Source organism: Bufo gargarizans, chromosome 7 (assembly GCF_014858855.1).
Source record: "Bufo gargarizans isolate SCDJY-AF-19 chromosome 7, ASM1485885v1, whole genome shotgun sequence".
Taxonomy (NCBI): domain Eukaryota; kingdom Metazoa; phylum Chordata; class Amphibia; order Anura; family Bufonidae; genus Bufo; species Bufo gargarizans.
The window spans coordinates 126,551,864-126,565,233 of NC_058086.1; the positions used below are offsets into that span (position 1 = coordinate 126,551,864).

General features: G+C 42.1%; 1 protein-coding gene across 2 annotated transcripts; it reads right to left on the reverse strand.

The window, feature by feature from the left end:
* Positions 1-235: 235 nt before the first annotated feature.
* LOC122943124 lies at positions 236-12,858 on the reverse strand. 2 transcript variants are annotated; one of them, XM_044300593.1, is made up of 3 exons: positions 12,716-12,858; positions 2,945-3,157; positions 236-2,042 (listed from the first exon to the last, which is right to left on the reverse strand). In XM_044300593.1, the coding sequence occupies exon 3, from the start codon at positions 1,741-1,743 to the stop codon at positions 829-831; it is 915 nt and encodes a 304-aa protein (XP_044156528.1). In that variant the 5' UTR covers positions 1,744-2,042; positions 2,945-3,157; positions 12,716-12,858; the 3' UTR covers positions 236-828. The 2 variants fall into 2 exon arrangements, with proteins under 2 accessions (XP_044156528.1, XP_044156529.1); XM_044300594.1 differs by lacking the exon at positions 12,716-12,858 and adding an exon at positions 4,501-4,590.
* Positions 12,859-13,370: the final 512 nt, after the last annotated feature.

Below are 13,370 nucleotides of genomic sequence, written 5' to 3' on the forward strand. Positions count from 1 at the left end.
TGACTTCTTCCAATATCTTAATAATGTCAGTGGTGTCCCGGATGTACGATGGCACCCGTTTGACATAAGGTTGCAGCCATTGATCAATATATTTGGATAGATTGCATGATATAGATTGAATGCCCGATACAATCGGACGACCTGGAGGTGCTTCCAGGTTTTTGTGGATCTTGGGGACACAGTAGAACATTGGAACCCTCCTCTCAGTGTCCAAAATAAACTTGGATTCCTGATCAGAAAGGAAATTGGCCTCAACCCCCCTTATGCAGAAATTTTGTAAGATGCTATAGTATTCTTGTGTTGGGTCTCCTTTTAGTTTTTGATAGGTGCTTCCAGATCTTAATTGTCTATAGCATTCTTCTGTATAGTCCTTTGTGTTCAATATCACAATGGCCCCGCCTTTATCTGCGGGCCTAATGATAATGTTGTTTGTTTCTTGTAGGGATTTGATGGCTTTGATTTCTTCCCTGTTGAGATTTGGATTTACCCTGCGACTTTTAATTCTTCTTAAATCACATTCTACATTATTCTTAAATGTGGCCATTTCTTTACTAATTTCCTGCCTGGGATATTTCTTTGATCTAACCTTTAGATCTGTATGTGGATATTGCTTTGTATTGCTTCCCATATCTATCTCCCTATTAATAGGATTTTTTAGGAAATATTTTTTGAGACATAGGCGTCTGATGAATTTCTCCACTCCTATGTATGTAGCAAATTTATCCATAGGATTAGTGGGAGCAAATTTCAAACCTTTGTTAAGAAGCTGCACTTGGCTTTCTGTAAGTGTGGTATCACTAATATTTATTATGTTATTGATTGGCGTTTTTATTTCTTGTGTTTTCGTCTTTTGTGCATGTCGTCCTCTACGTATTCTTCGTTGTGATTGTGTTTTTGTGACCTGTTTACTCCTGATGTGTATTGGTGTGTTGTGTCCTGATAGTGTCTGTGCTCCTGTCTGTGTGTCTGGTAATATCCTCTGTTCTGTGTATGTTCCCTCGGACGATCCCTCAAATTGTAATCGTGAGCATAGCTCTGTGTTATATAATTGTGTTTCTGTGTCTCTTGGCGTGTTGGAGTGGGAGTTCGTGTATTTCTTATTCGTGCTTTGTGATGTGGGGGTGTAAAGTCTAAAAAATGTGGTGTTGCTAGTGCCTCATATCTATTTGATGTTTTGACATTTTCCATTTGTCCCTGTGTATTCGTGTGTTCTACCTCCCGTCCATAAATTTCTGTGGTTTCTTTCTTTTCCATATTGTGTAGTTTTTTGGATTTTTTACCTATTATTTCTCTTTCTAATGCATCTAAATTTTTACAGATTCTTTCGTGCCACTTCTGGACTACCTCAGTATTTGGAAACATTTCTATTTCTTTTTTTAGAGTATCTATTTGTCCTGTCATTTCCTCTGTCATTTTTATTCTTCTTTTAATGATCATTTGGATAAGGGCTCCAGATTGTATTTTTAGGAATCCATCCCATTCCTTTCTGAACTCATCATTCATCAAATCAGATGCAGGTGTCTTGGTCAGTGTTAGACCCTTAGGGATGAAGCCCCTATCCAAATATTGCGTCAGGGATCTAATTTCCCACTTGTTACGCAATTGACGTTGCAGAATCCTCTCCAAAGCTTTAAAAACATCATCCATAGATCTTGTTATCTGTATTGAAGCTTCACCTTCCAAATTGAAGGAAAAGGCTTCAATTCTTTTATATTTGTTATCTAAGTGTTCCCAAATGTCCATATCAGAACTGGAGGAGCTCAGCTGTTTGAGGGTATTGGAATAAATGTAAAAAATGGAATACAGCGGCTCACCCCTGTTTTGTATGGATAGGTGCTCACCCTCAGGTCCTACTTCTAACTTAGTAGAAAATCAATTTTTTAATTAAGGCAACTTCTCCAAAAGCATGATAATCTCATGGACCTCCTTCATGGCCTTGCGTTGCCTTTCCTCCATGGTCTTCAAGCGCTCATGAATGGCCCGCATATCCTGGAGATGCGCCCTTTCCAGTTTGGCCAATTTGGCCTTCAATGTCTTCATTCCTGTTTGAAAAAAAATAAAAATGAACATTATTTGCAACTCTTATTAAACCTTTAATTTGTGGTGCATATGACCTTATGATCGTTTCCTATTACACCTTTTTGTGAGAAAAGCTGTCCATAAAATTGCCTTTTTTAACAGTTGTAATTTCTTTTTAGACAGCTGGTTGTTACAGGTGCAGCCAAACCTACAATTTTTCCTTATTTTATAGTAAATTGTCTTTTACACAATAAAAGCATTGTTGAACCAAAAACAGATCATGTTTTACTGTCTCCATATTTTGAGAGCCAAATTATCAATTTTATGTGGCAATTGTCTAACGGTTGGGTATCATTTTTAGCAGAATGCACTGACCGATTGTTACTATTTTGGGGGGCATATGCCTCTTTAGCTAGCTTGGTTGCACTTTTAGTGATGTTAGGTTGAATAAATTCATATTTTTGTTTAATTTTTTATTTAATTTTTACATTTAAATTGTTCATCGGAGGGGTAATATCCTATTATATTTTTATATAGATAGTCGATATGTAGAAGGCGGTACAAAATACAGTATGTCTGTTTGTCTATTGTTTACCTTTTTTTTTTTTATTTAAAGTCTTTATACACATTGACGATTTAAATCTCAATACGTTAGTTAGTGATCTTTATGATCATTATTTGGTATATTAGTTAGTTTTATTTCAGTACATTATAATTTTATTTTGTTTGTTAGTTAATGATAATTCAATTGAGTTGAATATTATTTATTTGTTAAATCAATGGTTTTAAAGTAGATTAAAGAGTTATTGGCCAGTGTTCTTTTTTTGTATTACTAGAGTGTATGTTGTCACCTCATTGTCGGCCCTTTTAATGTTTATGTACATGTTATGGATACATAATCATATTGCTGTGTGCACATATTTACCCTCCTGTCCGGGGCTGGTGATCATTTCCTCTTCCTCCGAGTCCTGAGATGGGGTGGTGCTGGAGGGTACAGCACTTTCCACCTCCTTCACTTCTCCCACATCTGGTGGTGGTGGCTCAATAGGCTGGGAGGGTCCGGCCTCCACCTCTTCTTCCTCCTCTACCTCCACAACCTCCACCGGTCGCCTTTTCCGATTGGAGGGAATAGGAACGTCTGTGATCACAAAATGTTCAGATTTTAGATGAACAACTCCAAAATCTTAAGAACATTTGATATAAAAATATTCCAATATGGAGGGATCTATATATAATTGCAGTGGCTGCCAGGTTTATGATGCATAACTCAATCCAAAATTAACAGCATGAAAAAAGACATCCCCTCCACGGTGTCTTGATGGAACAATACGGCGAGAGGAGACCCATGGGATGGGATTATCTCCTCAGTGTATATATAATTCTCTACACCAGAGTCGGCTACTTCTTAATCCCATCACTAACACAATAGGACAAATGGACAAATAAAACTACACATTCATTTGGAGTCTCTGACCACAGTTAACCCTTATTGCGTTTATGGATTCACACCATGCTACTTTAATGGGGAATACGAAAAACATGGTCTATAAACTTAACCAAAAATTAATGGTTTATAGTTCACTCTCAACCAAATAGGTCAGGAGTGGGGGTCTCCATAGTCCTGTGTCCAAAGACTGTAGGAAGGAGGCTAGGCCTCAGGCTTCTACTGCAGACACAGTGATGGTTCAATCTGTCACTTGTCTGGCACAAAGCCAACAACACATCACATCACCCAAAGAACATCATCCCCACAATGAAACATGGTGGTGGCAGCATCTTGCTGTGGGGATGTTTTTCTGCAGCCGGGACTGGGAAACTGGTCAGAGTTGAGGGAAAGATGGACAGGGATATTCTTGAGCAAAACCAGTCCCACTCTGTGCGTGATTTGAGGCTAGGACGGAGTTTCACATTCCAGCAGGACAATGACCCCAAACACACTGCTGAAGAAACACTTGAGTGGTTTAAAGGGAAACATATAAATGTGTTGGAATGGCCTAGTGAAAGCCCAGATCTCAATCCAATAGAAAACTTGTGGTCAGACTTAAAGATTGCTGTTCACAAGCGCAAACCGTCAAATTTGAAGGAGCAAAATCAGTATTGAAAGGAGAAATGGGCAAAAACGCCTGTGGTAAGATGTGGCAACTGCTCATAGAGACTTATTCAAAGCGACTTGGAGCTGTGATTTCCGCAAAAGGTGGCTCTACAAAGTATTGACTTTAGGGGGGTGAATAGTTATGCACATTGACATTTTCTGTTATTTTGTCCTATTAGTTGTTTGCTTTACAATTAACCAATTTAAAAGAAGGTCAAAGTTGTGGGCATGTTCTACAAATTACATGATGGAAATCCTCAAACAATCCATGTTAATTCCAGGGGGTTAGACAACAAAAAAAGAACAAAGTCAAGGGGGTGAATACTTTTGCTTAGCACTGTATACATTACAGTGTTGGCAAAACATCCAAAAGTTATTTACGTATGTACCTGGGCATTTTTCATCAAGGATTCTTTTAATGAAACAGGGCTGCCTTCTATTCATGTCTGCCTATTTTTTTTTTAAATGGCCAGACGGTGGTGTGTGCGACCCATTTTGCTCCACATTTTATAGGCCAACTGCCGCACGATCTTCTAAGAGAAAAATGCAAGCATATAATCCCAATTTTTACCAATAATAGTATGGGAAAAAATGTAGTCAAGTAAACGGAAAAAAAGTATTTAATGCTTTGAGGTGGAAATATTAGATTTAAGCCGCATGCACCGCCAGTATTTGATGGTTAATTTACAGTTACCGAGGGTGCATCCCGGGGAGACGAACCAGCTGTACACCCCATACCGTACCGTCACTTCACTAGACAGGTACATCTCTGCTTAGCTGGACAGTATCTGATAGCTCAGACCCCACCCACATACAGTCATAATACAATCCCATCTTCTAACCGTAACAGTAAGGCCGCATGCACACCGTACAGACCCATCCTGCCGCCCTGCAGAGTGGACAAGCGCACGGCGTCATTGGTTGCTATGACGACGTACGCTTCCAGGCCACCACCGCTGTACTGTGATGCACTTACAAGTGTATTACTGTACAGTGGTGGCGGCAAGAAGCGCACGGCGTAATAGCGAGTTAGCATTAGAAACCAATGACGCCGTGCACTCGGCCACTCTGCAGGTTAACTAACATAGTGGGTGTAATGTCACAGGAATAAAAACCAATAATATCTAGTGAGACCTTATAAAATGTGAAGTTTAGTGCACTTAAGAAAAATTCAAATCGCAGAAAGTCGCACTGGCGATTTTTTTATAACACTCTTTATGCATATAAAGCGATTGTTCAGACGTACAGTCACCAGGAGTCCTTCCTCTTCCTCGTTGAACTTCGCTCCAACTATCGCATCCATCTATTTGCTAGTCGGTGTAAACCAGTTCCTGTATGCCATGCCTTCAGAACGCATGTGATTTTGCGATTAATACTTTGCCGAAATTTCGCCGATAGAAAAAAAAATGCTTGCAGATCGTAAAATCGCTTAATACTTCTTGTATGTCAGTGTAATGTCTCGACTGCGTGTTGCTTTAGGTACACAGCTTAACATCAAGTATAAACCGAATCCCAATGAAAGATGTGCTGGTTTGCTGAACTGATGCAATCTTTACTGAGATATAATGAACAGGAATGTGTACAATAGTGTTCATATGATATGAGATGAGATAATATGGTAAAACTGTGAAACAAACATAAAAAGAAAAATATAAGCATGGCTAATTCAAGCAACATACATTATACATAGCTAATACAAAAGATAGGGCCTAACTAACATGTGCTTGCTTACGACACTGAAACACACATTATCTATCTGCAATGTCTAACATCCCTCTACACAAGCTGAACTAGCAAAACCCCTTTACTCACAGGCTTTGATGTTCGTCAGGTTTGCAATCTGTAATAGCTTTAAGATGTCCTGTAGATCTGGTCACTACAGTAGCTAGAGCTGGAATGAACAGGATATGTCCCAGCAAGCCCTAGACAGTACAGAGAAGACCCACCTCTAGGCTTCAAGAAAATGGAGGGTCTTAAAGAAACAGACACTACTGAGTGCCAAGCATGTAATATACATTGCAAAGGCAGCACACTCCCCACCTGGCGTACCTTTTGTTATGCCACTAACCTTTGGACAGAAGTAAAACTACTTCAGAAATTGGCATAGCATACACCTTGGGAATGTCCTGTCTAACAATTCTAACTTCAACTTTTCTAACTCTAGCATCACCACTAGGATCAGTCCCCACAATGAGTCCAATAGGCCATTCGTTCCTGTGGGCCTGAGTGTCTTTTAATAAGACAATGTCTCCAACTTGTAAGTTGGGTTTGTCATCTTGCCATTTCTTGCGTGGCTGGAGTGTCACCAGGTATTCCTGTCTCCACCTCTTCCAGAAAATGTCTGCAAGGTTTTGAACTTGTCTCCATTGCTTAATATACAAGTCCTTGAGGTCAAAGTCTCCAGTGGGAGCTGTCACTGGTTCCATCTTCTGGGTCAGCAGCATTGCGGGTGTCAAGACTGATGGCATCTCTGGATCTGTAGACACTGGAACCAAAGGTCTGGCGTTCATAATGGCCATGACTTCAGCCATTAGTGTAGTCAAAGCTTCATGAGTGAGGTGAGTAGACCCAACCTTCAGGAGCATGGCATCCAGAATACGACGAGCTACTCCAATCATCCTCTCCCATGCTCCTCCCATATGCGATGCGTGTGGAGGATTAAAAGTCCAAGTACATCCTTGATCTTGAAGATAGGAACCTGTTTCAGAGTCTGTAGAGATGATTTTCAACTCCTTGCAGGCCCCAATAAAGTTTGTGCCGCGGTCTGAACGAATCAATTTCGCTGGTCCTCTGATAGAGAAGAATCTTCTCAAGGCATTGATGAAACTTGAAGTGGATAAAGATTCAATCACTTCAATATGAACTGCTCTAGTACTCAGGCAAGAGAACAGAACAGCCCAACGTTTACTTTCGGCACTGCCTTCTCTAGTCTTGCGAGAAGAGATGTTCCATGGTCCAAAAACGTCTAGACCTACGTGAGTGAATGGAGGATCTGAAGCAAGTCTGTCTGCAGGTAAGTTTGACATCTTCTGAATCTCAAGTTTCCCTCTAATCTTCTTACAGGTAACACATTGGATGATCACGCTCGAGGCTGACAGGTAACACATTGGATGATCCACAATCCTGCTGACCGTACTGCTCCTTCAGTGAAGTGTCGTCCTTGATGTGCAACTTGCTTGTGATAGTGTCTTACCAGAAGAAGAGAGATGTGATGATTCTTAGGTATGATGAAGGGATGTCTCTCTTGGATAGTCATATCCGCTGCCGACAAACGACCTCCAATTCTTAGTACTCCGTCTTCGTCGAGGGTAGGGTTCAACTTCTTGAGCGAACTGTGTCGAGAAATCTCTTCCTTTTTCAGCAGGCTTTGAATTTCTTCTTTAAAGACTTCCTGCTGGACGCATTTGATGATCGCGACCTTGGCTTGTTCAAGATGGTCGTTGCTACGCTGATCAGTATTAGTAGCTCTGAAGGAGTATCTGGCTAGACAGATAAGTTTTCCGATTGCACGAATCAGCGACTTCCAACTGGAAAACCTTTCAAATCTATGGGCGCCCAGACTGTCTCTGGTAACTAAAGTCTTGCAAACTGCAACTTGAGGTCTTACCTCTTTGTCTTGATCTGGTTCTATGAGCTGAAAGGACTCTACCTGAGTAGTCTCTTTGATTTCTGGCTTACCAAGAAACGATGGACCTACGAACCAGTTAGTTTGCTTGAGTACAGCGGCTGACACCAATCTTGTCCCATGATCCGCTGTGTTCTTGTCCGTGTTGATGTGATGCCACTGATCTGGACTTGTAGACTTTCTGATATGTGTCACCCTGTTGGTCATGTATGTGTAAAATCTTTTTGAAGCGTTGTGAATATATCCTAACACAATCTTGCTGTCCGTATAAAAGTTCACTGCATGGATCTCAATGTCCAGTTCAGTCGTAATCATGTTTGCCATCTCTACCGCTAAGACAGCAGCACAAAGTTCTAGACGTGGGACAGTGTGAGCAGGTCTGGAAGCTAGTTTAGATTTTCCCATGATGAACCCAACATGGCTTTGTCCCTCAGTGTCTATTACCCTGAGGTAAGTTACAGCTGCAATAGCCATAGTGGAAGCGTCAGAGAATTCGCATAATTCTCTCCTCTTTGTAGCAGACAAGGAAACAAATACGTACGGTCTTGAAATGTAGAGTTGTTCAAGCTCTAACAATGAGTCTTTCCACAACTTCCACTGCATTTGCTTCTCGTCAGGAAGAAGTACGTCCCAGTCAATTTGTTCCTGCTCAGTAGTGATCTGTCTCAAAAGAGCTTTGCCTTGCATGATGATGGGTGCTACGAATCCCAGGGGGTCATAAAGACTGTTGACTGTAGATAGGACACCTCTTTTTGTGAATGGTTTCTCTTCTCTGGAGACCCTGAAGGTGAAACTGTCAGTCTTTAAGTCCCAACTAAGCCCAAGACTTCTTTGCAAGGGTGGTGATTCTGTTCCTAGATCTAAGTCTTTGAGGTCTTTAGCACGGTCTTCCATTGGAAATGCTTCCATGACTCTGTAGCTGTTGGAAGCTACCTTGTTCAATCTTATGTTGGATTCTGCCAACATTTCTTTTGTACTTTTCAGGACGTTAATAGCTTCTTCGTTGCTGGAGAAAGAAGCAAGTCCATCGTCCACATAGAAGTTCTTCATGACGAACTGTTTGGCTTCTTGACCATGTCTTTCACCTTGCTGTGCTGCTCGTTTCAGGTTGTAGATAGCTACAGCTGGGGAAGGGCTGTTTCCAAACACATGTACCTTCATCCTGTACTCTATGATGTCTTTGTTAAAGTCATTGTCTGCATACCACAGGAACCTTAAGTAGTCTCTGTGATCTTCTCGAACGAAGAAACAGTAGAACATCTGTTGTACATCTGCTGTTACTGCTACAAGATCTTTTCTGAACCTGATGAGTACTCCAAGGAGTGTGTTGTTCAGGTCGGGTCCGCTGAGAAGGACGTCATTTAGTGAGATGCCTTCGTGCTTCGCACTAGAGTCAAATACTACACGTATCTGACCTGGTTTTTGAGGAAGATACACTCCAAATATTGGTAAGTACCAGTGTTCTTGGTTTTCTTGTAGTGGTGGTGCCCTTTCTGCCTGCTCGTTGTCAAAAATCTTTTGCATGAAGGCTTGGAAGTGTTTCTTCATATTTGGCTTTCTTTGTAGAGTGCGCTGCAACAAACTGAAGCGTTTCTCTGCTTGTACCTTGTTGACAGGAAGGCAATGGCATGGTGACCGGAAGGGTAGAGGGGCTACCCAGCTGCCTGACTTGTCTCTGTAGACTTCTCTGTCCATGATCTCGAGGAAGAGGGTATCTTCTACCGAGGGTGCTGGCTTGTAGTCGTCTCGTGTTCTTTCAAACACCTTACAACCCAGTTCATCTGTATTTCCAGTTGAGGCTAAGTCTTCCATGCACCTCTGGATACTCCGATGATGTGTTAGCTTATATAATCTCTCTTTAATTTGTAGACTGTTGGTACATGGGCAAAGACAAGATGTACGACCATTCTGCAACAGATGTGTTCTGTAGACATTTACCTTTGATGGTTTGTGCAGTCCGTCTAGACATACTTCTCCAACGATGACCCATCCGAGATCAAGGCGTTGTGCAAATGGTGCATTGTGTGACCCATTGTACTGTTCTCTGACTTTGTGCAATCTGAGAATATCTCTCCCAAGTAGAAGGGTGATTGCAGCATCTGGATCTAGTGCTGGTATTTGGTCTGCTATTCGCACCAGATGAGGGTGATGACGAGCAACTTCAGGTGTGGGTATCTCTGACCTGTCGTCTGGTATCTCATCGCATTCTATGAGGGTAGGTAGAGTCACCTTTGTCTTTCCATCGAATGACTCGATGATGTAGTTATTTGCTCTTCTCCCTATTGTCTCTACAACTCCAGAACAAGTCTTCAAGGTGTATGGAGTTGGACTTCCTTTGTCACCGAAGAGGTCAAAGAATTCTGTTTTTGCCAGAGATCTGTTACTCTGTTCATCCATAACTGTGTACATCTTGATTGCTTTTTCTCTAAAACCTGCTGGATACACCTTGACTAAGCATATCTTGGAGCACGATCTTGAGCGGCCCTGCTCTGTACAAATCTCAGTGCACTTTGAGGTTACTGCTGGCGTTGTACTCTCTCCTTGCTCCCCACCATGATCTTCTTGAGTTGCTTGAACTTCTTGTTTCCATGGTGGTGGTCCCCGGTGCAGTGCTGACAAGTGTTTGTCACTGTTACACTCTGCGCATTGTATTGTTTTTGTACAGTCTTTTGCAAGATGCTGAATTGAAGCGCAGCATCTGAAACAAAAGCGATTGTCTTTAAGATAAGCTTTGCGCTCTTCTAACGTCTTACTTCTGAAACTGCGACATTTTCTTAGTGGATGAGGCTTATTGTGGATAGGACATATTTTGTCTGACTCCTCAACTTTCTTCCTTGTGTTGTCTTCCTGATTAGCTGCAGATTCAGGCGGAACTTCTGTCTTCCTTACAGAAACTGTTGCTCTACGTTCTTTGTAAAGCCCTGGAGGTTTCTGCTTTACCTTTGGGAAGCTTGCCGTTCTCTTGTTCAGGAAAGCAAAGCTTGGGTCATTGCGTATTTCAGCTTGGTCTTCTATGAATTCAGCGAAGAAGGCGAACGGTGGAAATGCAACTCGAAGATCTTTCTTGTATCTTGAAGCTTGAGCTACCCACCTTTCTTGGAAGTTGTAAGGAAGTTTCTCGATTATGGGCTCAACTCCACGTGCTGTATCCAGATATGAGAGACCTGGCAGATATCCACTAGACTTAGCGGCTTCTATTTCTAAGAGTAGGTCTCCCAAACCTCTCAGCTTTTGGTAATCCTTATTTGTTATTCTTGGATAGTTTTCTATCCTTTTCAGAAGAGCATCCTTGATCACTTCAGGTAATCCATAGCATTGTTCTAGTCTCCGCCACACCATTGCAAGTCCTGCTGCTGCGTCATGAACATGTACTGATCTGATCCTTTGGGCTTGCTCAGTGGACTCTGGTCCTAGCCATCTGACAAGCTGGTCAAGCTTTCCTTTCTCTGTCAGGTTTAAGTCTTGGGTACCGGTCAGGAAAGATGACTTCCAGGCCCAGTAGTTTTCTGGACGGTCATCGAATTTCATGAGACCAGCGCCCACTATCTCACGGTGCATCAGGAATTTTGCCACTTCTATAGCACTTGTTGCGTCTGCAGAATACTTCTCGCGTGTAAACTCAGGGTATGGTTGCGGCTGGTAAGGCTGATGAGGCGCTTGTCTGAATCCACTTTGTTTAGGTGGTTGTTCTCGTCTGTTGTAAGTCTTTCTGCTATAATCCAGACTTGTATTTGCTTGAGGAGGGAGTACGCGAGCATCCGTTTGCACTCTTGGAGGGTTGGCAGATTGGTCTCTAAGCATGCGACCACTTGACTTCCCACACTGAGATTCTGATTTAGTCTTGCAATGTTGCGTAGTATCAAAGTTGCTTATTGCTGGTGGAGTCAATGAAGACCTAGGTGCATCATTGGACTGCTGGTCGGTGTACATGGTTGCTTGTGACTGTACATACTCACGGGTGCGTTGGATTGCGCTGTGGGATGACATCTAGTTTTCTATGCCATCGAAAACCCTTGTGAAAACTTCTGCCTCGGCTAAGGCTGCTGCCGCGTTTTTCTGCTGTTTGAGTAAGTGTAAAGATGCTTCCACTTCTGCTTTCTTTTTAAGTGCTTCAGATTCACTTTTTGCTTGCTCTCTCATCAATTCAGCTTCCTGCTCCGCATAAGAAGCCATGGCGCAAGCTGCCTCTGCTTTTGCTCTTGCCTTAGTCGCTTTGTCGCTAGCCGATGACAGACTGGTGATGTTTGAACGTCTAGAACTAGTACGCTTAGATCTTGCTGAATCGGCGCTAGCTGAAGTCAGCTTTGTTTGACTGGATGCTCTAGACAGTGTTGTGCATCTAGACTTGATTCTTGGCAAGCTGTGTGTGTCATCTTCCTTATAGGAGCATTGAGGGTTAACTGTCAGAGTGCTGTTCCCTGTGTTCTGCATCTTGATTTAGCTGGCAGCGTGGATAATGATGATGACTGGACACAGGCAGTATCAGTGTTGTAGTGAGTGAGAGAAATTAGTTTCACTTTCGTTTCACTCCACGTGGCTGAAAGGAGTTATTAGTCCTTTTACTGCGGAGGACGATTCAAAGCTGTTTAACTGCTTCTGACAACGTTTTAAAGCCTTTTTACTGTAATGTCTCAACTGCGTGTTGCTTTAGGTACACAGCTTAACATCAAGTATAAACTGAATCCCAATGAAAGATGTGCTGGTTTGCTGAACTGATGCAATCTTTACTGAGATATAATGAACAGGAATGTGTACAATAGTGTTCATATGATATGAGATGATATGGTAAAACTGTGAAACAAACATAAAAAGAAAAATATAAGCATGGCTAATTCAAGCAACATACATTATACATAGCTAATACAAAAGATAGGGCCTAACTAACATGTGCTTGCTTACTACACTGAAACACACATTATCTATCTGCAATGTCTAACATCCCTCTACACAAGCTGAACTAGCAAAACCCCTTTACTCACAGGCTTTGGTGTTCGTCAGGTTTGCAATCTGTAATAGCTTTAAGATGTCCTGTGGATCTGGTCACTACAGTAGCCAGAGCTGGACTGAACAGGATATGTCCCAGCAAGCCCTAGACAGTACAGAGAAGACCCGCCTCTAGGCTTCAAGAAAATGGAGGGTCTTAAAGAAACAGACACTACTGAGTGCCAAGCATGTAATATACATTGCAAAGGCAGCACAGTCAGTGTCCATGTTGTGGGACTATGTGTGCGCATTTACTAAGTATTTTGTGGCTGCAAATATGACCTGGAGGTTTCTCATGTTCGCATGCCATTAAAATGAATGGGACCCACAGCGAACCTGTGGTTCGCGAACATTTGATAACAGTTCGTCCATCACTACTGTTATGTTTGTTTCTATTTTTGTTTCTCCTATTGCTTTCTCATGGCTTTTATAGGCACTTAGTGCTCGCCTCCTTCCGAGACGACAATCTGCCTGTTATACTTAAATTACTGGCCCAAATGTTAATTTTCCTATAGAAGTCCTCATTTTGGATTCAGGGCCCTATGCTCTCTGATTAGGCCCAGAGATGTGTATCTCCCCCCCCCCCCCCCTCCACATCATGCTTTTGGAGGGGGGGGGGGGGGGAGATACACATGTATTTATAGATGCCAT

Coding starts and splice junctions, on each gene's coding strand:
- LOC122943124 (XM_044300593.1), bottom strand. CDS start 1,743: ATGGACATTTGGGAACACTTAGATAACAAATATAAAAGAATTGAAGCC.